Source organism: Acomys russatus, chromosome 4, assembly GCF_903995435.1.
Source record: "Acomys russatus chromosome 4, mAcoRus1.1, whole genome shotgun sequence".
Lineage (NCBI taxonomy): Eukaryota > Metazoa > Chordata > Mammalia > Rodentia > Muridae > Acomys > Acomys russatus.
In genome coordinates this window covers 26,432,231-26,459,336 of record NC_067140.1, presented here as the reverse complement: position 1 = coordinate 26,459,336, position 27,106 = coordinate 26,432,231, and the positions used below count along the sequence as shown (strand labels likewise).

Below are 27,106 nucleotides of genomic sequence, written 5' to 3'. Positions count from 1 at the left end.
GCCGTCTTCTGTGTCTGGGAGAACAACACGTCACGGCACCTGCCATGGCATGGTGGCACGTTGACTGCCTGTCAGGTGTCCTGCAGGCCTGCCCTGCCTCGCTTCTCTCAGGCTGGCAGGGTTGGGCCCTGTGGATAGGCCTGCTGGTCTCAGCTGCTAGTGGTCATCAGGCTGAAGCTTCTGGCATGGCTTCCTGGGCCCGGCTGGGCACACAGCCACATGGCCAATGTCCTGAGACCAGTTGGGTTGTCCAGAGAAGAGGCAGGAAGTATAGTCGTGGCCAGGCTTAAGTTACAAGTTACAGGGTCCAGAGGCCAGGACAGGTGCAGGGTAGTGCCAGCCTGGCCCCTTTAGCTGGACTCTTGGGTAGGATAGAGTCCTGCAGGTGGGTCCTCAGTCCACCTTCCTTCCCTCAGGGGCTTGCTTCCTGCTCAGAGTATATAGTCTCTGAGTACCATTCCCCTCCCTCCAAACCCCTCTCCCTCCTCCTAGGTCTCCTTCTCTCTCCCCCACCCTCTCCCCTCCCCTTTTTTCTCACTCCTCCTCCCTCACACCCAGCCCTTTTGCTACCACGCTGCTGGCACACAGTAGCCACGCAATGTTGTCTCTCACATGCTCCTCCGTTACTCTGAACAGAAGGATGCACTCGCCTACAACACCCCCTCTGACCCCCTTAAACCACACCCCCTGCCCCCGCCCCAATGCCCTGGCAGCCCCCAAAAGCTTCCTGTTTTCTGTGGTTTTAAACAAACTCCACTGTGCTGGCCTCTTACTCCTGCTGTACCTCTCAGTGAAGACTAAACTGTTTGGGTTTTGGCCGTGGGGGGTCCTTTTGGGATCAACTCTACTTCCTCTGATCCACTAGGTGACCTGGCCCGACCTGGCTTATCTGGGGGGAGGGGGCAGCGCAGAGAGCTCCCGCCTCTCTGTGTTCAGGGTCCCTGAGCCCATCCCAGGAACCCCTGTTGCTAGGCAGGGACCCCCTAGTTGACAACCTCCTGTCCCCTCCAGGACCAGTCACCTCTGCCTGTTTTTACAGTCTTTCTGCGGTGCTTAGGACACACGTGGGGCCCAAGCAGCTGTCTGTTTTGGGTGTATACCACAGTTTTTGGGTTTTTTTGTAGTGTTTATGAGATAGCATCTCATGTAGTGCAGGCTGGCCTTCAACATGCTCAGTAGCTGAGGATGACCTTGAACTTCTTGCTAAGATCACAAGTCATTGACTTCTGTCCTGTGGTTTCACTGACTCTCACCGTCTGTCCAGGCTGGCACACATGCTAATAAACAGCCACTCCATCCTTGAGCTGCACCCTGTCTCTTGGGATGGAGTCCACACACAGCCTGTTTTTGGACTCCCTTGTCTGTTGACAGCATGGCTCTGTCTGTTTACCCAGCTGTTAGCCTGAATGGTCGCTGTTACGGCTGTGCCATTGCAGCCCCTTCTGGTGGCAACAGATCTCTAGGTGACGTGGAGAAGGACAGAAAGACTGAGGGCCCTCCAGGTGCCCTGGAGCTTGATCTGAAGGGAGGGGTCAGCGCATTAGCTGGACGCCCGGGGCTAGGAAGGGCTTCCTGCCTCCACCCAGCATCGCCTGGGACCCGGGCCTGTCCCCGGGCCTTCTTCCTGCAGGCCCCAGCTGAGTCACAGGCCACCCGCTGAGTCATTCCACTAGAGCATTGGGTTGGTCCCCTCAGCCCCAGAACGTGTGTCACAGCCACCTATATCCAGCATGGGTCTCCCCTAGTCCCCAGATGGGCCAGGGTAGAACTAGACTATAGACTCAGGACAGAATGCTGGTCTTTCCCTGGAGGTGCCCGGTACAACCTACCTCTTGGTGAAGTGATATTTGCGTCTAGGAAGCTGCCAGCCAGGAGGCTTACCTTCTACATGACCACATCCCAGGACCTGGGAGGCCCCACCAGCTCCCCTCTCATCCTCACATGTGTGAAGTCCAGATCCAAGATCAACCCCACTTGCTTTTTGTTTTCCATTTTATGTGCATTGGTATTTTGCCTGCCTGCATGTCACTGTGAGGGGGTCAGATCTTGGAGTTACAGTTGTGAGCTGCCATGTGGGTGCTGGGATTTGAATCAGGGTCCTCCTCTTTGGAAGAACAACCACTGATATTCCAGGAGACAGGCATCATCTTCCAGCTGGGGCTCTGGAACCTTCATATCAGCACAGAGTTGTCATGTCTGACTCTTCTCTGTGTACCTTCCCCCACTGTCCCTAGGGTGGAGAAATGGCTTCATAGAGCCAGGTGGTCCCTTGAACGTGGAGCCTGCCCTAAACCCCCACCCTGCTGGCCAGCCTGGTTCATGGGACTCTTGCCAATCCTGTCAGGCAGGGTTTTGGAGCATAACCCCTCGTTTGGAGTCTTGGCCTTGTGAGATCTGACTGGGCAGGGGGTAAGGGGGCCATGGTAGCCAAGAGCCTGGCCCCGGCTGCTGCCCTGGAGACGTGCCTGCCCCAAAATAGCAAGTATTTTAAAAATAACCAGCGGCTTTTGTTTGCTTTTTGCTTTAAAAGACATTTTTTTCCCCTCTGCAAAGAGCTTTGCAGCAGCAGAAAGGTCAGGCTGCCTTGGCAGCTGAGAGGAGCAGGCGTGGCGGGGGGAGGGCTGAAGCCAGGGGTCTGTGCCCGTCCCGGGTCATACCACGGCCATTGCTGTCGTCCTGGGAGCAGGGACCAGGTTGGAGACAGATGGGAGGAGCTAGAACACAGTGTCTGCAGCCAGAAGCTCTTGAAGACAGCTTCACAGGCTACTCTGTGACAGAGGCTTAGCTCAACAGGTAGAAGGGGTGGATATGTGTATCCCATCCCAGCACAGGCCTAGAAGCTTCCGTGCGCCCTTACTCTGCCCGTCAGCAGGTTGGAATCAGTATTTGTAAAAGTGCTCTCAGCTGGGAAAAATGCAGGGCCAGCTGACTGGAGAAGGCCAGAGCCTCCAGCAAGGGTGCAGCCTGGGGTCGGGCCCAGGGAAAGGCGGGGGTGGGCCCCAGGGACTCATGAGGGCCAGGAGGCTGCCAGCTCCCAGGATCAGCCAGTGTCCATGCCTGTTATGTGTAGGTTTCTCTTTTGCTCTCCCTGGCCGGTCTTCTTCACGAGGGTCCCTCTGTCATTACACACTTTCCCAGGCTCGCTGGACCTCCAGTTTAGGGCCACAGGACCCAAGAGGTTCAGGCATGAGGTGGGATGTAAGGTTGTCCCTGAAGAGGCTAGAATCCCTCCTCCAGCTGGGTGGAGTAGCTCCCTGCCCTCCCCCTGTAGGGAAGTGGACAATGACCTCAGAACTGGCAGCCAGTGAATAGGCCTGTGCCCCTATTCTGAGAGAGAGGCTGTGCTTGTCTCCACCATTTTATTCCCACAAGGACAGCTCAGACTGTGTCTGGGGTCCTGGTGCACTGCCTGCCTGGCGTCTAGGTCTCTTTCAGTCTCCCACCACCTCTCCCCCTCCACCCCCACCCTCGACAAGGTTTCTCTGAGTAGCCCCAGCTGTCCTGGAACTGCTAGCTGTGTAGACCTGGCTGTCAGTGAATTCAGAGAGCCACCTGCCTCTGCCTCCTGAGTGCTGGGATTAAAGGCATGCAGCAAGACTGAGCGATAGGTTCTCAACGGAAGACTTGTCTCCCTCAGATTGGCTCTTGGGGCATTTTCTTGACTAATGACTGATGTGGAAGGACCCAGCCCACAGTGGGCAGTGCTGTCCCTATGCAGGTGGGCCTGAGTAATTCAAGAAAGGTAGCTGAGCAGACCAAGGGGAGCAAGCCAGGAAGCAGCGTTGCTTTCTGCTTTAGTTTCTGCCTTGGCTTCCTTCTGTGTAAGATGAAGTAAATCCTCTCCTCCCCACTCTGCTTTCTGTTAGTTTTTTACCAGAACAGCAGGAAGCAAGCTAACAGAAGTGGGCATTGCCTTCACGTCCTGACCGTGGGGCTCATGGCTGTGATGAGCTCTTGGGAGACCTTTGAGGATAAGAACACAGATGCAGACAGTGGAGGCCTGGCTTGGGGAATTTCAGAGGGAAGTTTGAGAGCCTTTCAGCCATTCTGTTGGCAACATTTGTATGATACTGATACTTTGAATTAAGAATCTGTGGATCACTGTGAGTTCGAGGCCAGCCTGGTCTAAAAAACAAGTCTAGGACAGCCAAGGCTACACAGAGAAACCCTGTCTCGAAAAACCAAAAAGAAGAAGAAGAAAGAAGAAGAATAATCATCATCATCATCTGTGGTTCCGGTCAGCTGTGGTTAACAAGGAACCAGCCCTTCCTGGTACAATCGATGCTCATTGGTGGGAGCTGGGAAATTAGCCACGATTTTTCTAAAAGAGATCAGCATAGTGGAGGTGAAGTCGTCTGAGAAGTACCATGTCAGGGTCAACACACAGCTGCTGTGGTCCATGAGGTCAGGGCTTTTTTTTTTAAGCCAAACTTGATAACCTGTAAGTGTCTCCCACATGGTACAGGGTTTGGTGGCACGAGAGTGGCACGCATGGAGAGAAACGGATGCATGGCACAGGGAGAGGCCGTTGGTGAAGGTACAGCCTCGGTTGCAGGGGTCGTGAAGAAAGACTGGTGGTGTGTGCTTCAGGTTGACAAGGGGACACTGTGTTGTTAGTTTTTGTCAAATTGATGCAAACCTACACATACCTAGAATGAGAGAATCTGTGTGAATCACCTCCATCGGGCTTGCCCCTGGGCATGTCTGTGTGGCATTTTCTTGTTAATGATTGATGGTGGGAAAGCCTAGCCCACTTTGGGTGGTGCCCCAGGTGGGCCTGAACTATTTAAGAAAGGTAGCTGAGGCTGCTGGAGAAATGGCTCAGCCGTTAAAAGGGTTAAAAGCACTTGTCTGCTCTTCCAGAGGCCCTGAGTTCAATTCCCAGCAACCGCGTGGTGGCTTACAACCATCTGTACTGGGATCTGACACCCTCTTCTCTGGCCTGCAGGTGTGCATGCAGATAGAGCACTCATACATAAAATAAATAAATCCTTTATTAAAGAAAAAGAAAAGAAAGGTAGCTGAGCACTTGAGGAGGGAAGCAAGCCGCTGTAAGAGCAGCATTCCCTGTGACCTTTGCCTCTGTCCCTGCCTCACGTCCATGTTGATCCCAACGACAGCCAACAAACATAGCTGGTATACTAGGGGTTCCCTGCCCTTCCCCACGGGCTCCTACAGACTTGGTGACTGACTCTAAGCCTGGTGACTTCCAGCTGCTATTGGTAAGAAACTGGGGCAGCAGATAGCCCTCGCTGCAGGCTAGGTCCAGCCTCCTCACACCATGGCCTCCTTAGTTCCAGTGTTTGGAACAGATCCCAGCCCGACAATGGCTTCTCCCCTTTGTTGCTCATCACACTCCAGTCTCCAAGCCTTGTGGGGGTGCGTCCTTCTCAGATTTCAGACTTGTGGACAGGCTGTAGAAACCATTTCCTCTTCTTCCTCAGCACAGGAGAAGCCAAGCCTGCAGTGGGTGCTGTTGGGCTGCCCCAGATGCGCATAGAGGGAGAGGGAGAGGGAGAGGGTGCGAGGCTGGTCTGCCCGCACCATGGGCTAAGCTGGGAGTGCAGGCAGCGGATGGTGCTGCCCGAGTGAATGAGGAGTGGCTTTTCTTTTTCCTTTTTTTGGGGGGGCAGGGATGCGGGGGGACGTGGGAAGCTGTTCCTTAGCTGTCCTGTACTTGCTTTGGAAACCAGGCTGGCCTGGAACACACAGCAATCTGCCTGCCTCTGCCTCCCGAATGCTGTGAGTAAAGGCACGCACCATCACATCCGGCTGGCTTCAAATATTCTTGACAAGTGCTCTAGGGCCGCTGTGCCAGGCAGATAAACAGGGACAAGTTGCCCGCCCAATGCCTTCATCCCAAGTGCTTCATTCCTGACAGATTCCAGACATTCTTAACACAGATGAGAGAGGAACTTCCTCCTTCATCTTACTGATGGGGTTTGTATACACCCCATACTGCAGGTGACTTGTGGCAGAAATAAGATTGGCGGTGACAGTGTAGTTGGGGTGTCTCAGGTGCGGGATGAGTCAGGTGGTATGATGGGGTCGGGCAGGGCAGTGGACAGGAGCTTCAGCCTATGAAGGGTGGATGGCACTTAGTTGGTCCACAGGAGGGTTTCCCTAGGAGTCGTGTGACAGCTTGTTATGTAGTTAGTGCTGAGAGGGCAGGGCTGGACCGGTCAGACCGTGGAGGAGCTCCATTAAGCCCTGAGGCTTAGAGTGAACAATTCTAGCACTATTCAGAAATCCAAAGTTCAGACTACCCTCTGGACTCAAGGCAGTATCTTCGGGAGGCAGAGGCAGGCGGACCGCTGCGAGTTCGAGACCAGCCTGGTCTACAAAGTGAGTCCAGGACAGCTAAGGTACACAGAGAAGCCCTGTCTCGAAAAACCAAAAAGAGAGAGAGAGGTTATTTTCTTTTTCTATTTTTTGGTTTTTTGAGACAGGGTTTCTCTGTGTAGCCTTGGCTGTCCTGGACTTACTTTGTAGACCAGGCTGGCCTCGAACTCACAGCAATCCACCTCTCTCTGCCTCCCGAGTGCTGGGATTAAAGGCGTGTGCCACCACACCTGGCTTGAGAGAAGTTATTTTCAATATAAAATGACATTACCATTCATTTTTAAGTTTTACTTTCTCTCCAGAGTCTCACTATATACCTCTAGCTGTTCTGGAACTCATTATGTAGACTAGGCTGTCCTCAAACTTACAGAGATCCTCCTGTCTCTGCCTCCCAAGTGCTAGGGTTAAAGGTGTGTGTCGTAACATCCTTATTCTAAAAGGAGAGAATGGAACCAAAGCCAAAGGACAAACATTAAATCCTGTAGGTATGTGCTCAATATTTGGGGCGTACCGTGGCACCATCTGAGTTCTGCCGGGCACATAACCCCATCCAGTGGCTTGCTGCTGCAGACCATATGGCTTCCCTGGGGCTGACGCCTCTTGGTGCCTGCAGCTTTTCTTTGCAGATCTTCAAGTCCCCAGCATCACCAATATCCAGGTCTTTCCTGTAGCGTAGGCTTCATTTGGAACCTGACTGCTGCAATCGTGTTGCCTCGCAGGCTTTTCGCAGAAGTTTTGGTAAAAGCCTCGTGACCCCACAGCTCTTGTATTCTCCGCCCCAGCAAGCCCCCTACCATGTAGATGATGTCAAGTTCTGTCACCAGCCTGAGCAATGGGTGGCCCTGGTACATGGCTTTAGCTGCCTGACACTGAGGATGTGCCCCTAGGGAGCCTTCTGACAGTAGGCAGCAGCATTCTTTGTAAAGCCTTTCAGGAGAATTTGCAGTTTCACACTGTGGAGCCTGGTGGAGTCCCCTCACTTTGTCCAAGGCCCTCAGGGTCCTTTCTTATTTTCCAAGTGCTAAATATGTTACTTCTAATTTAAAATTTACTAATCTCTTTAATTAAATTTAAACAAGTTGCTTTTCTGGTATACTGTACACTTTTCACATCTTTGCTTCATTTTTTTTAAGGTTTATTTATTATTATGTATACAGTGCTCTGCCTGCATATACACCTGCAGGCCAGAAGAAGGCACCAGATCTCATTTATAGATGGCCCCGTCCACATTTCTCTATTGTTGTTGCTTTTAATGTACGTGTGTGTAGGCATGCATGCCAGGGTACATCATACATGGTGGTTATGTGCATTGGTGTGCATGTGTGTGTTTGTATAAGCATGCATGCCATGGTACACACGTGGAGGTTATCTGTGTGTCTGTGTGTGTGTGCACGCATGTATAGGCATGAATGCCATGATATACACGTGGAGGTTAGCTGTGTGTATGTGTGTGCACGCCATGGTACACGTGTGGAGGTCAGGTTCTGGAGAGGAGAGTCAGGTTGTCATGTGGGAAGTGCTTTATGCATGGATCATCTCCTCGCTGGCCTCATTGAACGTATTTCTACGGGGTCTTTTCCACTTGCATCAGAATAGCCAGCAAACTCCACCTCCAGCTTCTAGGCTTTTCACACCTACACTTCCCATGTCTCCCACATTCCTCTTTCACCTCAGGTCCAGAGTCTGAGGACTGTGTGATAAGGTTTAGTGACAACAGTGGCCCAACTACTTTGGTATCAGATTTATTTTTTTCTTCTTCTCTGAGACAGGGTCTCTCTGTGTAACAGAACTGGCTGTCCTAGAACTCACTCTGTAGACCAGGCTGATCTCGAACTCAGAGATCTGCCTGCCTCTGCCTCCTGAGTGCTGGGATTGAGGGTGTGTGCCACCATGCCTGGTGGTATCCAGTTTCTTTATAAATAGCTTGTGCTTTGCCGTGCTCATAATACCTAAGTGAAACAAAGGACAAAGGCTTATTTTATTTTATTTTGGCTCATGGCTTCAGGAGGTTTCAGTCTGTCCTGGCAGGGAGCGGCTGAGTTCATGATGGCAGGAGCATGCTGGCAAGGGCTGTTCATGTCACAGCAGACCGAAACTAGGTCTTCAAGGCTCCTAGTGGCCCACTTCCTCCAGCTAGGCCCCACCTCCTAAAGGTTCCACACTTCCCAAAATGGTGAGCCTGCTGGGGAAGTCATTTCAGACTCACACCTGAAGAGCTCGTGACAGACAGTTGCTCACCTGCTGTACCTCACCCCAGGAGGACGGGAAGGACACACGGAGGGCCCAGTGCCTGACATGGCACCCGCTGTCCCTACAGGTCTTCCACGTGGCCTATGTGCTCATCAAGTTTGCCAACTCACCGCGGCCTGACCTCTGGGTGTTGGAGCGGTCCACAGACTTCGGCCGCACTTACCAGCCGTGGCAGTACTTTGCCTGTGAGTGTCCTAAGCTATGGGACTGGGCCGTCCCTGTGGTGGGGCCAACCCTTGCCCTTGTGATAGGCTCTTTGTGGCTCATCACCGCCAGCGGCAGCATTGGATGCGGCTGGTGTCGCACTGGTAACAAAGCAGCCCTGGCAGCTGTGGGCCTACCTCCTGCCAGCTTTACTGCCTGTGGTAGGGGAGAGCTGGAGTCACGTGCCACCCTGACCAGTCAAGCTGGTGGGGTGAGGGTGTTCTGATAAGATAGGTCTGGTGACATGCCTCCCCCGGCCCCCACAGCTCCCTGGCAGGGGAGAGATGGTTGTAGACTATCCCTGGGAAGAGGTTAGGGAACATTTGTTCTCTGTCACGTCCCAGGGAGAGAGCATCCTGGGCAATGGGGTAGTGAAGGTCCTACAGTCCAGCCTGGCCTGGCTGCCCGTGGCAAGGGCTCTGCCCTGAGCCAGGGTTTTGCCCTCTCTTCAGCAATCCCTGCTGGTTCCTAGGACGTGGGACGGCAAGCCTGTATTTCAAGAGCATGCAGGGGAGCACAGGGGTACCAGGTTGGGGCCCAGGATGGGTGTGTATTTCTGGTAGCCACTGCCTTCACATTGTCATCACTTCCTGCAGCCTCCAAGAGGGATTGTTTGGAGCGGTTTGGACCTCGGACTCTAGACCGCATCACTCAGGATGATGGTGTCATCTGCACCACAGAGTACTCTCGGATAGTGCCTCTGGAGAATGGCGAGGTGGGGGTGCACAGCTAGGCTTGTCTGGGGGTGGTGGCTCCCTCAGGCCGAATTCGGCCTCACCTGCCATGCCGTCTGCAGATCGTGGTGTCCTTGGTGAACGGGCGCCCCGGGGCCATGAACTTCTCCTACTCGCCGCTACTTCGAGACTTCACCAAGGCCACCAACATCCGCTTGCGGTTCCTGCGAACCAACACACTACTGGGCCACCTTATGGGCAAGGCGCTTCGGGACCCCACCGTCACCCGCAGGGTGAGAGCCAGAAGGGGCTGGCAGAGTTGGTTTCTTGTAGGGGCTCTTGGGAGTCGGTAGGTGCAGGTGGCACGGCGGGTGGCACGGCGGGTGGCACGGCACGGCGGGTGGCACGGCAGGTGGCACGGCGGGTGGCACGGCACGGCGGGTGGCACGGCGGGTGGCACCTGACTCTTATGCCCTCTGCTGCAGTACTATTACAGCATCAAGGACATCAGCATTGGCGGTCGCTGTGTCTGTCATGGCCACGCAGATGTCTGTGACGCTAAGGACCCCTCGGATCCTTTCAGGTGAGACCTTTGGCTATCCTGTCTATCTTCCTCTACCTACCCGCCCGTCACAGCTCTGCTTTCCTGTCTCGGGTGGTGCTTTATTCTGAATTCCACAGAGGTGGGGTTCAGACCCAGGGCATCAATGACAGATAGGATCCTTTGGCACAGACCTGTGTCCCTGAATAGATGTGTAGCGTTTGTCCAGGCAGCCCATCCCAGCTCCCCCAGCCTTTCCCAGGGCACTACGACCCTCTGCTGCCTTCACCCTTGACCTTTGCCCCACAAAGGGCAAGGACAGGAGCAGCAAGTGCGTTCCCCATCTACTGTGCACAGTGCTCATGTAGCTAGGGCCAGCCAAGGGCTCTGAGCTCTTGTGAGTAAGTAGTGCGTGAGCTTGGCCCCGGCGCTCATATAGCCAAGTTCCCGTGACCCGCCCAGTACCTACGCCCAGCACCAGATGCCATCACACACTTTGTACCTGCGTCTAAATAGACCCCCCTGGTGGCCTAGCCCCCCAGTAAGCCCCCGCTTTACTGTGCAGCAGCCACACGTTGAACTCCTAACAGACAAGGCTCTGTGGGCATGAGCACACCCGCTCTGAGGCCCAGCACCCATCACTCTCCCACCTCCACCAGCCGCAAGTCAGAACAAAGCAGGGGCAGGACTGGATAGGGCTGGGTGGCAGAGCTGGCAGTGCCAGGCAGCCCATCCTGGCCCTCAGCCTTCCCTAGAGCACTCCCACAGATGTTAGCCACTGCCCTGCCACAGGCCAGACACAGGGATGAGAGTGCACCTCCCCCTATGACAAAGCAGCTCCCTCAGAGCAGCTTAAGTAAGTCTGGCTGGAGGCCTCAGGCAGGCTGTAAGCCGGGCCTTCTGGGGACACTTGTGAGAATGAGTCCCTGGCAGTGCAGCTCCAGGCGCTGCTAATTGCCCTGGGAAATTAAATGCCAAGTGGGAGAACAGCTCCCTGTGGCCAGAAATGGATGGAGCCTATTAGAAAACCAAATTAGCCCTAGGTGGGGCCCCAAAATCTGGGTCTGTACTTACCTGCTGGGAGAGGCTCACCCGTTGTGCCTGTCTCGCATGCTCGGGCCTGAACTGAGTCCAGCCCTCCCTTCAGGGCATGAGGAGTGATGTATGCTGGCATTTTCCCCAGAGCCTCAGACTTCAACAAAATATTATCACTGAGCTCCATCATGCCATGGGTCTGAAGCCAGCCAGCATGTTCTTCCTGCACCGTTCAGCGTTTGCCACCTCCTTTCTGGGGGGGAGGTCTTCTTTGCCCCTTTCTCAATACCCCCTCATCCTGTCACTCCAGTGTTGTCCCTACCCCACCACTTGTCCGTACCATGGCTTTCTCCTCTGGTGAGGAAATTGCTTTGCACTAAGCAAGTGCTACACCGCGGGGCCCCGCCCCACCATTCTTTTGTTTTGCACACTCTTGTCTTGCCCTAATTCTGTGGTGGGGCAGACTTGGATCTTCCTGCCTCAGCCTCCAGAGCAGCTGTGATATTGGCTGTCCTACCAGGTCTGGCAGCCCGTACGCTGTCTGAGGTTTACCTGTATCAGTCAAACCCAGGTGTGAAGAGATACCCTGGCACCTTCCCCATGTGACCTGGTCCTCAGCCCTACATTATCCCCACCTGAAACGTTTATTTGTTCTTTCTCCAGTGCTTTGGTCACCCTCTTGTTCCCTGTTCTCATGGCCTCTTGCTTCCCTGGGACTCTGTTTCCTTTTTTCCAAAGTGTACCCCTCGGCCACTTAGTGGGTGGCTATCTATTAGTCGCCTGTAGAAGATGGCTGTCCCACTCACACAGTTGGCTTTGACTCCTGTTTGATGGCTGCCTACAGACCACCGGAGGAGTTCTTTTCCAGGGTCCCTTGGGCTGTTGGAGGTGTTGCCATGTTTCCTGACCTGTGCCTGTATGCCCTGTGGATCTAGTAGAAAGTGTGGAGGGTGTATGTGTGGGGTGTCTCTTGGGCCTCTGCTCTCTGGTTCTGAGATCTAAGAATACATGTGTCATTTTAACTGGGTGCCCATGGCCCTCCTTGCTCTCTTCTGTATGAGACCTGTCTGACAACACCTCATCTTTTCTGTTTATCTTCTCAGCCGCCTTTCCGGTAGCTTCTTCAGTTCCACCTTCCACTCAGAATTTCCCCATTGGCTGTGTCTGTTCTGTTACTTCTCTAGTCAGCTGAGAATCTTTAATTTCCTTTAAAAAATACTTGAAACTTTTTCTATGAATGAAAATGTTTTGCGGGGCATGGCGACACCGCAGGCGTTTAACCCCAGAGGCAAGTGGATCTCTGTGAGTTCCAGGCCATCCTGGTCTACAAAGTGAGTCCAGGACAGCCAAGGCCACACAGAGAAACCCTATCCTGAAAAACCAAAAAAGAAAATGTTTTGCCTACGTGTATGTGTGTGTACCACATGTGTGCCTTGTACTTGAGAAGGCCAGACGGAAGAGGGTGTCAGATCCATGTGGATGCTAGGAATCAAACCCTTGGAAAAGCAGCCAGTGCTCTTAACCACTGAGCCATCTCTCCAGCTCCAGTCTTGGCTTTGAAAGCCTCACGAAGCTCCCAACTAAGATTAAAGGCGTGCTCGACTGCTCTTGGCTTGAGTTTTTAGATTTTAATTGCATTTTTTCAATTGTAGAAGTTCTAACTAGTCATTTTTCACATCTGCCTATTTTTAGATTCCTTTGTTTATAGTCATCTGAAGCATTCTTTTACAGTATCCACCAGATTGCTCTGTTAAGTAGAGTTGACCTAAACCTGTTCAGTTTGGCATCTGCCGACCCCACTGTGCTGTTCCTTTGCAAGTCCTCCTAGGGGGCTCTATCTGTGACTAGGGACAAGCCCCCAGGGTGGATTTGTAAGGATTTTTACCAGTTGGCCTCTTCCCTTATTAGCTCAGGGGGCCCCTTAACCATGTGTAGATCATCCAAAAGTGAGGTGCCCACTGCAGACTCTCGGCTCTCTCAGCTGGGGTAGGCTTATCTGCCATGACAGGTGGTTTGTTCCTTCTTCCTCCACTGAAGCTGAGGGTTTCCCAAAGCCTTTGGACGGGGACTGGAAGCAGAGTTGACTCCCAAGGCCCTTGGGGGGATCCACCCCCCCACCCCCCCACCCCGATGAGGACCAGTAGGAGTAGAGCTTGACTGTTTGAGGCTCTGAGCTTCTGGCTTCTGGCTCAGGAAGCGAATGCACAGTTCTTTGAGCGGGTTGGCTGTGACCCTGCCACACGTTGGTAGAATGCAAGGAGGTGTTGGCTTATGCACAGCAGATGCTCCAGCCTTGTTGTCCTCATCTCCAACCAGCTGTCCCCCTGCCCACTGGGACAGCCGGCGGGCCTCCAGCCTTTGGAAAGAGGAAGTAGTTCTTGGCCACTTGCCCCTGGGGAGGTGCCCTAGATCCATGGGGGTGCCTGGCTGGCACAGGGTTTCACAGCCCGAGTGAGATCCAGGTCTCTGGGAAACCGATGTGCCCCTCCATAGAACCAGATCAGGGTTTGGGCCTAGGCAGTGTTGGAAGGGCCAAGCCTGCACCTGTGCTAAGCTCCTAGGCCCCACCCCAACATCAGCACACACCCTTCTCCTAACCACTCCCCACATAAGGCTGTCACTGAGATCCCCTCCCCTCTTCTCCCTGTCTCCTTTCTTGCTCTGAGCCCATTCTCTGAGACTCAAGCCATGTCCAGATGCAGTGTGATGGGAGTAGGGAATCTGGACCAAAGCTTGCTGCATGGCAGCTGGGGAACTCTGGGGGAGAGGAGCCTGTGCCACACAGCAGGCCAGCGACGCCCAGAGACCACCTACCTCATCTCTAGCCCTCTGCTAGGGTGGGTCCTGAGTCCGCCATGTCCTTTCATAGGCTGCAGTGCGCCTGCCAACACAACACATGTGGAGGCTCTTGTGACCGATGCTGTCCAGGCTTCAACCAGCAGCCATGGAAGCCTGCCACCACCGATAGTGCCAATGAGTGTCAGTGTGAGTATCCCGCGGGAGTGTGTACTGCCGGCGCCCTTGGCTCATGGAGTATGTCCCAGGGGTTCCACAGCCATGGGAGGCATGCTAACCATTGGCCCTGATTCTGCAGCCTGCAACTGCCATGGCCACGCCCATGACTGTTACTATGACCCTGAGGTGGACCGGCGCAATGCCAGCCGGAACCAAGACAACATGTACCAGGGTGGAGGTGTCTGTCTCGATTGCCAGGTAGGCTAGGCTAGGCGTGTGTGTGTGCGCGCGCGTGTGCGTGCGTGCGTGTGTGCGTGTAATAGGGACCTGTCTGGACTTAGCGAGCTCTGTGTTCTGTTTCCCTAGCACCATACCACAGGCATCAACTGTGAGCGCTGCCTGCCTGGCTTCTACCGTGCCCCTAACCAGCCACTGGACTCACCCCACACCTGTCGCCGTGAGTAGAGCAAGTGTTCCCAAGCCCATGGGAGAGGGTGTTGAGAAGTCTCAGTGTCACAGCTGCGGTATCTTCCAGATCTCCCACCTGAGGAGGCCAAACCACAGCTCCCTCCCTACATCCCGTGACTCTCTTATCTCTCACTGTCCCTCAGCCTGTGACTGTGAGTCGGACTTCACCGATGGGACGTGTGAAGACTTAACAGGCCGCTGTTACTGTAGGCCAAACTTCACAGGAGAGCAGTGTGCCGCCTGTGCTGATGGCTACATTGATTTCCCACACTGCTACTGTGAGGACCCCCTGGGAGCTCAGGGTGGGAGTTGGTGGGAAGGCCCAGGATCACTGCCTGAGGGGATCACAGGGCCTAGGAAGGATGGAGGACCCGGGGCCCAGAGAGTTTGTCCCGCAGAGTTGGCTGACCTATGTGTGTAATTCACCCCCTTAGCCGTAACTTCATTTCCTCACAACGACACCAGAGAACAGTTATTACCTGCTGGACAGATCATCAGTAAGTACCCTAAGGTCATCAGGACCCAGAGGAAGAAGTTGTGCACAAAGGACCAGGACCACTTTTTACCATAATCACCTTTTATTTAGCCTGTTCAATTTTAAAATTAATCTGTGTTTCATGTGTATGCATGTTTTGTGTCTATGATCACGTGCGTGCCTGATGCCCACCGAGGCAGAAGAGGTGTTGGATTGCCTGATCTTAGAGTTACAGATCTGAACCACCATGCGGGTGCTCAGACCTGCCTGAACCCTGGTCCTCTGCAAGAGTAGCCAGTGCTTTTAATTGCTTAGTTGTCTTCAGCCTTAGTCTTTATTTTTTGAAATGATGTACAGTCCCAGCTCTGCCTGGGCCAGTGCTCTTGCCTATAGCTGTGTAGTTCAGTGGTGCAGCACCTGCCTAGCTTTCACAAAGCCCTGGGTTCTGTTGTCAGCAAACACAAAAGGCAGATAGCCCCATCCTGGCACCCTGATCTCTGTCTGTATGCGCACATCCTTAGAAACACTGCAGTAAACCATGCACCCTAGGGATGTGTCTTCTCCCACCACACTCCCTTAAACACGTCTGCTCACAGCCACGTTATACAGATAGACAGAGCATCAGATTAACCAACTACCCTGCCCTCCTTTCAAAAGACCTACAAGCACCCATGACTTCATGGTTTTGTCTCCACGGGTGTTTTCCTAGAAGTCACAAGGCTCTGTCCTACCAAACTTGCATATACTGTGGCCTTTGCCCAGGTGCCAAGTCACTTTCCTAACACAAGACAACACTGGTGCACTGGCTGTGTGTACAGCTGCTGGCTGGACCATTGCCAACTGGCACAGTCATTAGCCTCTGCTGTTGGCTTGAGTGTAGACCCCTCCTGTAGCACAGGGACAGGCGCCCCCTTCTCAGTGGTTCTGGGATGGGTTTGCATCTTTTAGATGATGGTATTTTTTTGTCCTGTTGGCAGGATCGTATCCTCGTAGGGCAGGACGGAGTGGATACTGTTTTACAGTAGGAGGGGTCTCAGCTTGGCTCCTGTGTGTTTGTGTGTCGTAGATACCCCAGGGCTTTGGACTGCGTTTCTCTGTCTGGTTTGCCTGTGGTCCTCTTCTTCTGGTCCTTTTTTTGTGTGTCTTTTTTTCCTCCCCTTTTGGTTTTTTGGGACAGGGTTTCTCTGTGTAGCCTTGGCTGTCCTAGACTCACTTTGTAGACCAGGCTGGCCTCAGAACTCACAGAGACCTGCCTGCCTCTGCCTCCCAAGTGCTGGGATTAAAGGTGTGCGCCACCACGCCTGGCTCCTTCTGGCTTCTTCACCCACCTTCTTCTCTGGCCTTTAGATACTTTCTGTCACAGGGATTTCCTTGCAACCCCACTGGCACCTTTGGTGGTTTATGAGGAAGGAACAGTAATGTGATGTCCTACCTGTTCTTCCTGATGTCAGGCTGGCCTCGCCTGCCCTCCTGTTATTCCTTTCTAGACTTTTGCTAAGGGATAAAGTGTGCAGCTGTCAGGCTGTGCCCTCACTGGCGCCTTTGAGCATTATTTGTTTCTTTGTTTTTGAGACAGGCTTTGAACTCACAGAGATCCACCTGCTTTTGTTTCCCAAGGGTGGGATGGAAGGCGTGTGCCACCACACCCAGCCAAATGTTTTGATTTTGCAGTTCATCGTTGTTTTCCTAAAGTAGCAGCTTTGGGAGATTTGGGTATTTGGGTTTGGTTTGGTTTGGTTTTTTTAGACAGGCTTTCTCTATGTAGCCTTGGCTGTCTTGGACTCACTCTGTAGACCAGGCTGGCCTTGAACTCACAGCGATCTGCCTGCCTCTGCCAAGTGCTGGGATTATAGGCGCGTGCCACCACTGCTCAACTGGGGTTTTTTGTTTGCTTGTTTTTAGATTCTAATTTCTGCTATGTAAGTGTGTAATTATGTGACTTTGTGGAAAAGCTGGTTTTTCAGGTGGGAGGGCTGGGCTCTGCCTGTGTCTGAGCCTCTTTCTCCCACCTTCCCCTTAGGTTGTGACTGCAGTGCCTCAGGGACCCAGGGCAATGCCTGCAGGAAGGACCCACGGTTGGGACGCTGCGTGTGCAAACCGAACTTCCAGGGTACCCACTGTGAGCTCTGTGCACCTGGATTCTATGGTGCTAACTGCCAACGTGAGTGTAGCCTCTCTTACCCACTCATGACTGCCCTGCAGCAGCATTGGCTAATCAGCTGTTCTCTCTGCAGCATGTCAGTGCTCCAGCCCTGGGGCAGCCAATGGCCTCTGTGACCCAGAGTCTGGTCAGTGCACATGCCGCACAGGCTTTGAGGGGGACAGCTGTGATCACTGCGCCCCTGGATACTTCCACTTCCCTCTCTGTCAGTGTGAGTGGCATCCCTCCACGTAGGGATAGGTGGCTGGGGTACCTGAGGGACAGCCTGTCCCTGTCAGGGTCCCCAGTAATGCATTCCACCCTGCAGTATGTGGCTGCAGCCCTGCTGGGACCCTGCCTGAAAGCTGTGATGAGGCTGGCCGTTGCCAGTGCCGACCTGGGTTTGATGGCCCTCACTGTGACCGCTGCCTCCCAGGTTACCATGGTTACCCTGACTGTCGTGGTAAGCAAAAATTGAGGGCAAGAAGGGGTCAGGCCAACTCTACAGAACCACAGTCTGACACACACACCCCCATCCCCTGCTCCACCCTGTGTGCCCCATAGCTTGTGCCTGTGACCCTCGGGGGTCCCTGGATCAATACTGCGGAGTGGGCAGTTCGTGCCGCTGCCGTCCTGGCTACACAGGCACCACTTGCCAGGAGTGCAGCCCTGGCTTCCACGGCTTCCCCAGCTGCGTCCGTGAGTTTCTTGGGAGAATGGGGGTGGGCAGTTGACAGCCCTACCTTGTACCCACACGCTGACTTCACCTCCACAGCCTGCCACTGCTCTGCTGATGGTTCCTTGCATACAGCCTGTGACCCCATGACAGGGCAGTGTAGCTGCCGGCCCCGAGTGACAGGACTGCGCTGTGATGTGTGTGTGCCAGGAGCCTATAACTTCCCCTACTGCGAAGGTGAGTTGGTGGGGCAGCAGAGGTTGGCCTTCTCTGTGTGGTGTGTGCACTGCACTGCCCACAGAGGTCCACGTATGTGTACACCCAGGGGCTGCATTCTAGAGCCATGTGTCTTTAAGGTGGTTCATATCCTGAGTTTTATGTATAATATTTCCCATGTACCACATGTGTTCTCGTGCTTTGTAAATGTTCAAGCAGCTATTCACATGATTGCTCTGTGTGTGTATTACATGCATTCATTTATGTATGGGTGAGTAGTGTTTGTGTGTATCCATGCCTGTATTCACATGCTACAGCCACATGCAACAGGGAGGAGGAACATGCGCCACCCTTGCCTTGGTAGCTGGAGCAGGGCGGTTCATGTTTTCATACCCGTTTCACAACCATAGGAGGGATTTGGGTTCATTCTGTCTGGGGCTGGAAAGCGCTGGACCTTGGGGTCCTCACTGAGGAGTGATCAAGGCTTGTTTTTCTCTCATAGCTGGCTCTTGTCATCCTGCTGGTTTGGCCCCAGCTAACCCTGCCCTTCCTGAGGTGAGCACGGGATTGCCCATGGTGCAGGATCAGGCAGCGGACGCAGCCCAGGCAAGCCCTGGCTTCCGGCCTGCTGCTTGTTGGCTATGGCCACCGCAGGGCCCATCCACTCCTTTTGAAGCTCCTTTCTTTTCATTCTGGGTGGCTGTCACGCAGGGGTAAGGGCAGGTGAGGAGCTTTGGCCTTCTTCTGTCCCATAAGAGCCAGGCGTCCCATAGTCTTACCCTCTCCCAGGCACAGGCTCCCTGTACATGCCGGGCTCATGTGGAGGGGCCAAGCTGTGATCACTGTAAACCTGGCTACTGGGGGCTGAGTCCCAGCAACCCTGAAGGCTGCACACGTGAGTCTGCCCTAGACGGATGGTTGGGGGTATGAGGGGTAGACCCCAAGCCCTTCTGTCCCTAGGGCTCTCAGCCCTCTCTGCTCTCCCCAGGCTGTAGCTGTGACCCACGAGGCACACTGGGTGGAGTTACTGAGTGCCACTTGGTGAGTCAGGGTATTGGGTTAGGGTCTGGTAGGGGGGGGTCAAGTGTATTAGGATTCTACCCCACCAAGTCTCGCTTCTTCTTCCTCCTCAGAGCAATGGGCAGTGTTTCTGCAAGCCTCATGTGTGTGGCCAGACCTGTGCAGCCTGCAAAGATGGCTTCTTTGGCATGGACCACGCCAACTACTTTGGCTGCCGTAGTAAGTGCTCACACAGGCCCCCAGACATCATTCGTACTGTACCATGCAAGAAAGACTGAGGCCCAGGGTGCACTCTGGAAGACTAAGGCCCAGGGAGGCAGGTGTAAGTGGGTTAGTTAGGGAGGCAGGTCTCCCTCTGACAACAGCAAGAGGTCCAGATGCTTGAATGCCCCCCACTCCCACCAGCTCTGTGCTGGGGGAGCTCTGTTCTGACACATGACCCTTTATTCCAGCCTGTGTTCATAGCAGACATCACTAATCCATCCCAGATCCCTTGTCCCTGGCCCCAAGCAGACCCTAAGGGTCAATGCTAGTTTTTCTACTGAGGGTGGGTAGAGACCTCTGCCAATGGGGCCTAACCTGGAGGGTTGTGAGAGGGGAGCCCTAAGGGACTAGGCATCGTCTGATTCTGTTCTTCCCCAACACAGGCTGCCGGTGTGATATTGGTGGTGCCCTAGGCCAGGGCTGCGAACCAAGGACGGGTGCCTGCAGGTGCCGCCCTAACACCCAGGGCCCCACCTGCAGTGAGTAAGTACCTTCCACTGGCTGGGCCTGGGTTGGGGTAACAGGACGAATGTGTCCTCTAAGTTCTTACCAGAAGCCCACAAGGTTCTCAGCTGCTGCCTCCTTGGAAATCTGGGTGGCTGTGTGGGGCTGGTGCCTGTCCCACCCACACACCCTGTGCCGTGGCAGGCCAGCTAAGGACCACTACCTGGCGGACCTGCATCACATGCGCCTGGAGCTGGAGGAGGCGGCCACCCCCGAGGGCCACGCCGTACGCTTTGGCTTCAACCCCCTGGAGTTTGAGAGCTTTAGCTGGAGAGGATACGCACACATGACGGCTATCCAGGTGGGCCACGCTGCCCGCTTCCCAGGGCTTGGTGCAAAAAATGGAACCAGCTGGGCCCCCTCGGGTGACGAGCAGAGCAAGCAGGGCCTCGGGATCCTGGGGCCCAGCTCAGTGGGCAGACGAGTGACCCTCTTGCCTCGCACGCATCACAGCCCAGGATCGTGGCCAAGCTGAACGTGACCTCCCCCGACCTCTTCCGTCTGGTCTTCCGATATGTCAACCGGGGACCCACAAGTGTGAATGGCCGGGTCTTTGTTCGTGAAGAGGGCAAGTTTTCTAGCTGTACCAACTGTGAGTGGAGCCTGACCACCCATTCCTCTTCCAACCCCAACCCTACCCCAACCCCATCCCCCCGGACTCATGCAGGCAGTTGGACCCAACCTGTGCCATCTTCATCCCAGCCTCCACCCCGTGGGAGGGGTACAGACTCGGGGTTTGGCATGAGCACTGAGCCCAGGTGCCTTACCTTCCCCACCCAGGCACAGAGCAGAGCCAGCCAGTGGCCTTCCCACCCAGCACAGAGCCTGCCTTTGTCACTGTGCCCCAGAGGGGCTTTGGGGAACCCTTTGTGCTGAACCCTGGCATCTGGGCCTTGCTAGTGGAGGCTGAAGGTGTACTCCTGGTGAGAGGCTAGGGCCACAGCGGGGTGGGGGCAGGCCCCGGGCCCCAGAGCCCTTGTACTCACCTCCCATCTCTCCCAGGACTATGTGGTCCTACTGCCCAGCATCTACTATGAGGCGGCACTCCTCCAGCATCGAGTAGCGGAGGCTTGTACCTACCGTCCCTCAGCTCTGCAGTCCACAGAGAAGTAAGGCCCTGCGGGGTAGCTCGGGGCTGGATCCTGTGTAGACCTGTGCTGACCTCACTCTCTGTTCTCCAGCTGCCTCCTGTATGCTCACCTACCCCTGGATGCCTTCCCCTCCGTAGCTGGAACTGCCGCCCTGTGTCGTCATGACAACAGCCTGCCTCGGCCCTGCCCCACAAAGCAGCTCAGTCCTTCACACCCACCACTGGCAACCTGCATTGGCAGTGATGTGGGTGTCTGAGGGCCCGTGGAGGAGTGGGTGCTGTGGGCATTGGACTGGAGGGCGGTGCTGCCTGTGTCCACGGCGGAGTGGGTACAAGGCCAGGTTGTAAGATGATGGAGCTGGCGTGCATGGCCCAGAGTGGCCGCTGCTGTCCCCAGTGGACACTGGGGGTGAAAGGGAACTCACCTGGCTTTTCTGCTTCCATGACCTGGAGTGGCCCTCTCCTTTTGCTTGGAGATGCCCTGGGCACCAAGACCTTGCCATAGGCATCTGTGGGGAGGATGAGGATCATAGGCCTCTGGTGACCCTCCCCTCCCCCAGGTGGACATCCAGCTTGAGATGGCAGTGCCTCGGCCAGGCCGGTATGCTCTGGTGGTAGAATATGTCAGTGAGGCTTCACACCAGGAGGTGGGCTTGGCTGTGCACACTCCTCAGAGAGCTCCCCAGCATGGAATGCTCCTCCTGCACCCCTGCCCATACAGGTGAGCTTAAAATAGGAAAGGGCTGATGGGAAGACTCTGCCCAGGACTTTCCACTTACAGTCCATCCCTCTGTACAGTTCCCTGTGCCGGGGTCCAGCTCGGGGTATGCAGCAGCATCTGGCCACCTTCCACCTGGACTCGGAGGCCAGCATCCGGCTCACGGCTGAGCAGGCTAACTTCTTCCTGGTAAAACACCTTGAGCCCTTGCCCGGAGGCAGTTCTCCCCCCCCCCCCCCCCCCATATTTTAAGTATGTATGCAAGAGAGCAGGGCCTGTGGGTGGGTGTGGCGCTGCAGTGTAGTGTGTCCCTGCTTACTGTTGTTAACCTTTGACGGGCCATATACAGATCTGGGCCTGTTCTTGGCCTCTGAGCTGAGGGAGCCCAAGATAAAGATGGGTGGATGGAGACAGACCAGGCAGATGGGAAGCAAACCCTAGGATCCGCCACCAGTCCTGCACCCGAGTCTGGGCTGCAAGCAGAAGACAGGAGCGACTGAGTCTAGACTCAATGGGCCCCTAGGATCTAAACCGTGTGACCAGCCACCCACACCCCGCCTCACCTGTCCTCGGCTGTCTAGGGAATAGCAACATATACCATCCTTCTACCCACAGCATAGCGTCACCCTGGTACCTGTGGAGGAGTTCAGCATGGAGTTCGTGGAGCCTGGGGTCTTCTGTGTGAGCAATCATGGCACTTTCAACGCCGGCAGGTAGTGGTGCTGGGAGTGACTGGGGCGCATAGCAGGGACCTGTTGGCCAGGGGCGCGCACTCAACTCACGGTGCTTCCCAGCCCTGCCTGTCTGCCCTCCCGATTTCCGAAGCCACCGCAGCCCATCGTCCTTAAGGACTGCCAGGTCTTGCCGCTGCCTCCTGACCTGCCCCTGACCCAGTCACAGGAGCTTACACCAGGTGCACCCCCGGCTGGGCCACAGCCTCGGCCCCCAACCACTGTGGACCCTAATGCAGAACCTACCTTGCTGCGTCACCCACAGGTGAGGGCCGAGGTCAAACAGAAGCCTTCCCAGGGAATGGGCGTGAGGCAGGGCAGGGCGCTGGGTCCCTACCCTCCTCCGTGACAGATGTCCGCAGCAGTGGGGGACCAGCTGGTCTCTACTTAGGCCACTCATTGGAGACTTTTTCTACAGGGCACTGTGGTCTTCACCACCCAGGTGCCCACCCTGGGCCGCTATGCCTTCCTGCTGCACGGCTACCAGCCAGTCCACCCCACCTTCCCCGTGGAGGTACTCATCAATGGTGGCCGTGTCTGGCAGGGTGAGTGGCGGAGTGTGCCACAGTGACAAGGGACCATAGCCTGGATGCTGTCTGTCAGTTTTCAAACTGAGTCACCTATGGCCACAGTGAGGGGCCATCCTCAGAAGTCTTAGCCTAACACCTGTTCCCTGTATTAGGGCTCTTTGTTTCTGTCAGGAGTGGTGACACAAATACAATGCCTGGGGCGTCCAGTCACTTGTACATGGGGGTTGGTCATGGGTGGCTATACATAATCCACAAAGGATGAGGCCTGGTTTCAAAGGCTGCTGATATGCTCTCTGCCTGTGACCTGCCATCACATGTGGTTCTTAGCACAAGGCCTGATCTGTCTGTGTCACCTCATATCTCTTAACTGCCCCACAGCCAGGGGGGAGTAGCCAGGCAGCTAAAGTAGTCAGTATTGGAGGCCTGACCTTCCCGTTTTGACTCCCTGCCAGGCCACGCCAATGCCAGCTTCTGTCCACACGGTTACGGCTGCCGTACCCTGGTGTTGTGTGAGGGTCAGACAATGCTGGATGTGACAGACAACGAACTCACCGTGACCGTGCGTGTGCCCGAAGGCCGGTGGCTCTGGCTGGTGAGGCCAGTTGTACTTGCAGAGAGGTCTTCCCTTTAAGCCTGTCACATATTTGTGGGGCTCGGCCGGTAGAGGAGGGCACAAGCGACACCAGACACTTCGCTTACTGTCTCTTCCGTGTCCCAGTCCGTGACCCACTTCCCATGGATCATTGCCATACCTTGGCCTTAGCCAGTCTGAGGGCCTCCCCCATCGCCTGTCCCTCCTGCCTACCGGCTCCATCCACATCCCCCCAGCCAGGCCCAAAGCTAACTAGGTCTTGTCCCTTAGGACTACGTACTCATCGTCCCTGAGGAAGCTTACAGCTCCAGTTACCTCCACGAGGAGCCCCTGGACAAGTCCTATGACTTCCTGAGCCACTGTGCCACCCACGGCTACCACATCAGGTGGGCTGGGTGGGGGCAGGACAGAGGTCTCGGGGCACAGGGGTCAGGCCAGGAGCCAGCCTCACCACTGCTCTGCAATGCAGTCCCAGCAGCTCATCTCTGTTCTGCCGGAACGCCGCCACCTCCCTGTCCCTCTACTACAATAACGGGGCCCTGCCTTGTGGCTGCCACGAGGTGGGTGCCATAAGCCCCACGTGTGAACCCTTTGGGGGCCAGTGTCCCTGCCGAAGCCACGTCATTGGCCGAGACTGCTCCCGCTGTGCCACCGGCTACTGGGGCTTCCCCAAATGCAGGCGTGAGTACCAGGGGCTCAGAGCACCAGCCCCAAGGACTCCCTGGGGGATGGGGTACTCCAGGATCCTGGAGGCACGGTGGTCAAGGGAACATTCTGGAGCCTAGCTGACTAGCCCTGTCATTTCCTGTCTGTGCACCTCAGGCAGCTAGTAGCTGGGTGAAGTGTACTTGCTTTGTGGGCTTGTCTAAAAGGCGCTCCCTAGGAAGCAGCAGCCCCAGACAAAGTCACATTGACTGTTCTTGTCAGTGGAGCTCTGGGAGGCACAGGAGCCTGTGGGTGGAGCTTGGGTGGCATCCCTACCCTTTCTGGCCACATCCTTAGGGCTGCACCTGGGGGCCTGAGTAGGGCAGAGGGGTCAACCAGTGATATCCACCCCCACAGCCTGTGACTGTGGCGCCCGCCTGTGCGACGAACTCACTGGTCAGTGTATCTGTCCACCACGCACTGTGCCCCCTGACTGCCTGGTCTGCCAGCCTCAGAGCTTTGGTTGCCACCCCTTGGTTGGCTGTGAGGAGTGCAACTGCTCAGGGCCTGGCGTCCAGGAGCTGACAGACCCCACCTGTGACATGGACAGCGGCCAGTGCAAGTGAGTCTGGATGTCGTCCCCATGGTCAGGGAGAGCGTTGCCCCTTATGTCACGACGCACTCCTGGATCTCAGGCTGGGATCCTGTGGGCTCCGGACGCCCGAGGGCTGGAGGGGGACTCACCTAGCCTTTATCCACACACAGATGCAGACCCAACGTAGCTGGGCGTCGCTGTGACACCTGTGCCCCAGGCTTCTACGGTTATCCCAGCTGTCGCCCCTGTGATTGCCACGAGGCAGGCACCATGCCTAGTGTGTGTGACCCCCTGACAGGCCAGTGCCACTGCAAGGTGAGCGGCCATTGTTTTCACTTTGACTGAGACATTGTCCTCCGCAGCCTTCCTGGGCAGGTGGGGTTTCCTGAAAGCTTTCAGGGACTAGGTGTAGAACTGATATACAGTCTGGTCCTCAACACACAGCCAACCAACTTTCACTGTCTCCTGCCCTTAGGAGAATGTCCAGGGCTCAAGATGTGACCAGTGTCGCGTGGGGACCTTCTCCTTGGACGCTGCTAACCCCAAGGGTTGTACCCGCTGCTTCTGTTTCGGGGCCACAGAGCGCTGTAGGAGCTCTGACCATGCCCGCTACGAGGTATCCTGTCCTAGCCTGGGACTGAGGCAGCCTAGAGGGGCCCAGAGAGAGTGCGGGGCTAGGCCAAGTTTCCACGCTGTGTGACCTGTGTGTGTGCTCACAGTTCGTGGACATGAATGGCTGGGTGCTGTTGGGCAGTGACCGGCAGGTGGTACCGCATCAGCGGAGGCCTGAGATGGAGCTGCTGCACGCAGACCTGCGCCTTGTGGCCGACACTTCCTCAGAACTCTACTGGCAAGCCCCACCGTCCTACCTGGGAGACAGGGTAAGCAGGGGCATTTGGTTTGAGTGTTTGTACCGTGAAGGCAGGAAATGTCCTGGGGTACCAGGGAGACTGAGATTACATCCAGGGACCTTGGAGCTACATTGTCAAGGGAGCCTGAGAGGTGCCCAGGGGTGGATGCTGTGAGGAATGGATGTGGAAAAATAGGGAGACCATTTATTCCCCCTGTGCTGGCTCTAGGTGTCTTCCTATGGTGGGACCCTCCACTATGAGCTGCACTCAGAGCCCCAGCGTGGCGACGTCTTCATCCCCTATGAGAGCCGGCCAGATGTGGTGCTGCAGGTAGTTGAGTGGGGTGGGTGTGGCCAGCCGGGATGGTGAGCCTGCCCAGTTGCCAGCCCTCACTTGGTCCATGTGTCTGGCTTTCAGGGCAACCAGATGAGCATCGCCTTTCTGGAGCTGGCGTACCCTCCACCTGGCCACGTTCACCGGGGACAGCTACAACTAGTAGAGGTGAGCAGAGCTGACCTGAACCCCAGGATGGGCTGAAAGGAGCCACAGCCGCTGTACTCAACCGTCCTCCACCATGGACAATAGCCAGCCATAGAAAGGAGACAGAGGCCGCTGGGCTTCCGTTCTGATCATCCATGAGTGGGGTCATCTCTGGTTTTAAAACCCTGGATCACAGCATGTGAGCGGCCCCTGGGGCTCCTTGGCCATTGACCACTCTGGGAGCTGCCCCTATGTGTCTCAGACCTGGCCTCTCTTTAGATGGCTTCGCTCTACACACATCAAGAGCCCCCTCCAGTTTGTAGCGTGATTTGTTTTTTTAATTACTATTTTATTTATTTAACTAATTCATTTTGTGTGTGTGTGTGTGTGTGTACATACAGACCCAGGCATACATGTTACAACATGCACATGGAATCAGAGGATGACTTGCAAGAGCTAGTTCTCTTCCACAGTGCAGGTCCTGGGGATTGGACTTGGCGGCTTGAGGGCAAGCACTGTTACTCAGTGAGCTGCCCCATTGGCTTTCTAACTTTGTTTTTTAAAAATGTCCTTTGAGGGGGCTGGAGAGATGGCTCAGCAGTTAGGAGCACTGGCTGCTCTTCCAGAGGTCTTGAGTTCAATTCCCAGCAACCACATGGTGGCTTACAGCCATCTATAATGGGACCCAACCCACCTCTCTGCCATGCAGATGTACATGCAGACGGAGTACTTATAAAATACATAAATCTTAAACAAACAAACAAAAAAAACCTCAGTTGGGTGGTGGTGGCACACACCTATAATTCCAGCACTTGGGAGGCAGAGGCAGGTGGATGTCCGTGAGTTTGAGGTCAGCCTAGACTACAGAGTGAGTTCCAGGACAGCCAGCACTGTTACACAGAGAAACTGTCTCAAAAAACAAAAAACAAAACAAAAAAACTTTTAAAAATGTCCTTTGATGAACAGATTTTTGAATATTCAAGTCTATCAAGTTTTCATGCCCAGTTTTCTATGTCTTATTTGTGAAAATATTTGTCTTCCTGATATCAGAAAGGACCTTTTTTCTAAAGGTTTTCTTCTAAAAGAGTTGAACTATTTTCTTGCATATTT

The 27,106-nt window shown here is 55.0% G+C and overlaps 1 protein-coding gene across 1 annotated transcript in view; it reads left to right on the top strand.

Annotated features, from left to right (window-relative positions):
• The window catches only part of Lama5 (laminin subunit alpha 5), a 47,798-nt gene that overhangs the window by 7,359 nt on the left and 13,333 nt on the right, over window positions 1–27,106 (top strand). Inside the window, exons 3-40 of the mRNA XM_051144857.1 lie at window positions 8,660–8,777; window positions 9,393–9,511; window positions 9,593–9,763; window positions 9,956–10,053; window positions 13,916–14,031; window positions 14,141–14,259; window positions 14,368–14,458; window positions 14,613–14,747; window positions 14,904–14,966; window positions 16,965–17,105; window positions 17,179–17,316; window positions 17,413–17,547; window positions 17,649–17,783; window positions 17,860–17,997; window positions 18,479–18,531; window positions 18,766–18,871; window positions 18,965–19,017; window positions 19,110–19,215; window positions 19,644–19,743; window positions 19,909–20,065; window positions 20,218–20,356; window positions 20,545–20,687; window positions 20,767–20,873; window positions 20,946–21,099; window positions 21,415–21,575; window positions 21,653–21,761; window positions 22,188–22,285; window positions 22,367–22,568; window positions 22,722–22,848; window positions 23,286–23,425; window positions 23,696–23,811; window positions 23,895–24,106; window positions 24,488–24,692; window positions 24,836–24,980; window positions 25,141–25,281; window positions 25,385–25,546; window positions 25,745–25,846; window positions 25,934–26,017. Of these exons, the coding sequence (XP_051000814.1) occupies window positions 8,660–8,777; window positions 9,393–9,511; window positions 9,593–9,763; window positions 9,956–10,053; window positions 13,916–14,031; window positions 14,141–14,259; window positions 14,368–14,458; window positions 14,613–14,747; window positions 14,904–14,966; window positions 16,965–17,105; window positions 17,179–17,316; window positions 17,413–17,547; window positions 17,649–17,783; window positions 17,860–17,997; window positions 18,479–18,531; window positions 18,766–18,871; window positions 18,965–19,017; window positions 19,110–19,215; window positions 19,644–19,743; window positions 19,909–20,065; window positions 20,218–20,356; window positions 20,545–20,687; window positions 20,767–20,873; window positions 20,946–21,099; window positions 21,415–21,575; window positions 21,653–21,761; window positions 22,188–22,285; window positions 22,367–22,568; window positions 22,722–22,848; window positions 23,286–23,425; window positions 23,696–23,811; window positions 23,895–24,106; window positions 24,488–24,692; window positions 24,836–24,980; window positions 25,141–25,281; window positions 25,385–25,546; window positions 25,745–25,846; window positions 25,934–26,017 (4,839 nt within the window). The remainder of the gene's footprint in view (window positions 1–8,659; window positions 8,778–9,392; window positions 9,512–9,592; window positions 9,764–9,955; window positions 10,054–13,915; window positions 14,032–14,140; window positions 14,260–14,367; window positions 14,459–14,612; window positions 14,748–14,903; window positions 14,967–16,964; window positions 17,106–17,178; window positions 17,317–17,412; window positions 17,548–17,648; window positions 17,784–17,859; window positions 17,998–18,478; window positions 18,532–18,765; window positions 18,872–18,964; window positions 19,018–19,109; window positions 19,216–19,643; window positions 19,744–19,908; window positions 20,066–20,217; window positions 20,357–20,544; window positions 20,688–20,766; window positions 20,874–20,945; window positions 21,100–21,414; window positions 21,576–21,652; window positions 21,762–22,187; window positions 22,286–22,366; window positions 22,569–22,721; window positions 22,849–23,285; window positions 23,426–23,695; window positions 23,812–23,894; window positions 24,107–24,487; window positions 24,693–24,835; window positions 24,981–25,140; window positions 25,282–25,384; window positions 25,547–25,744; window positions 25,847–25,933; window positions 26,018–27,106) is intronic.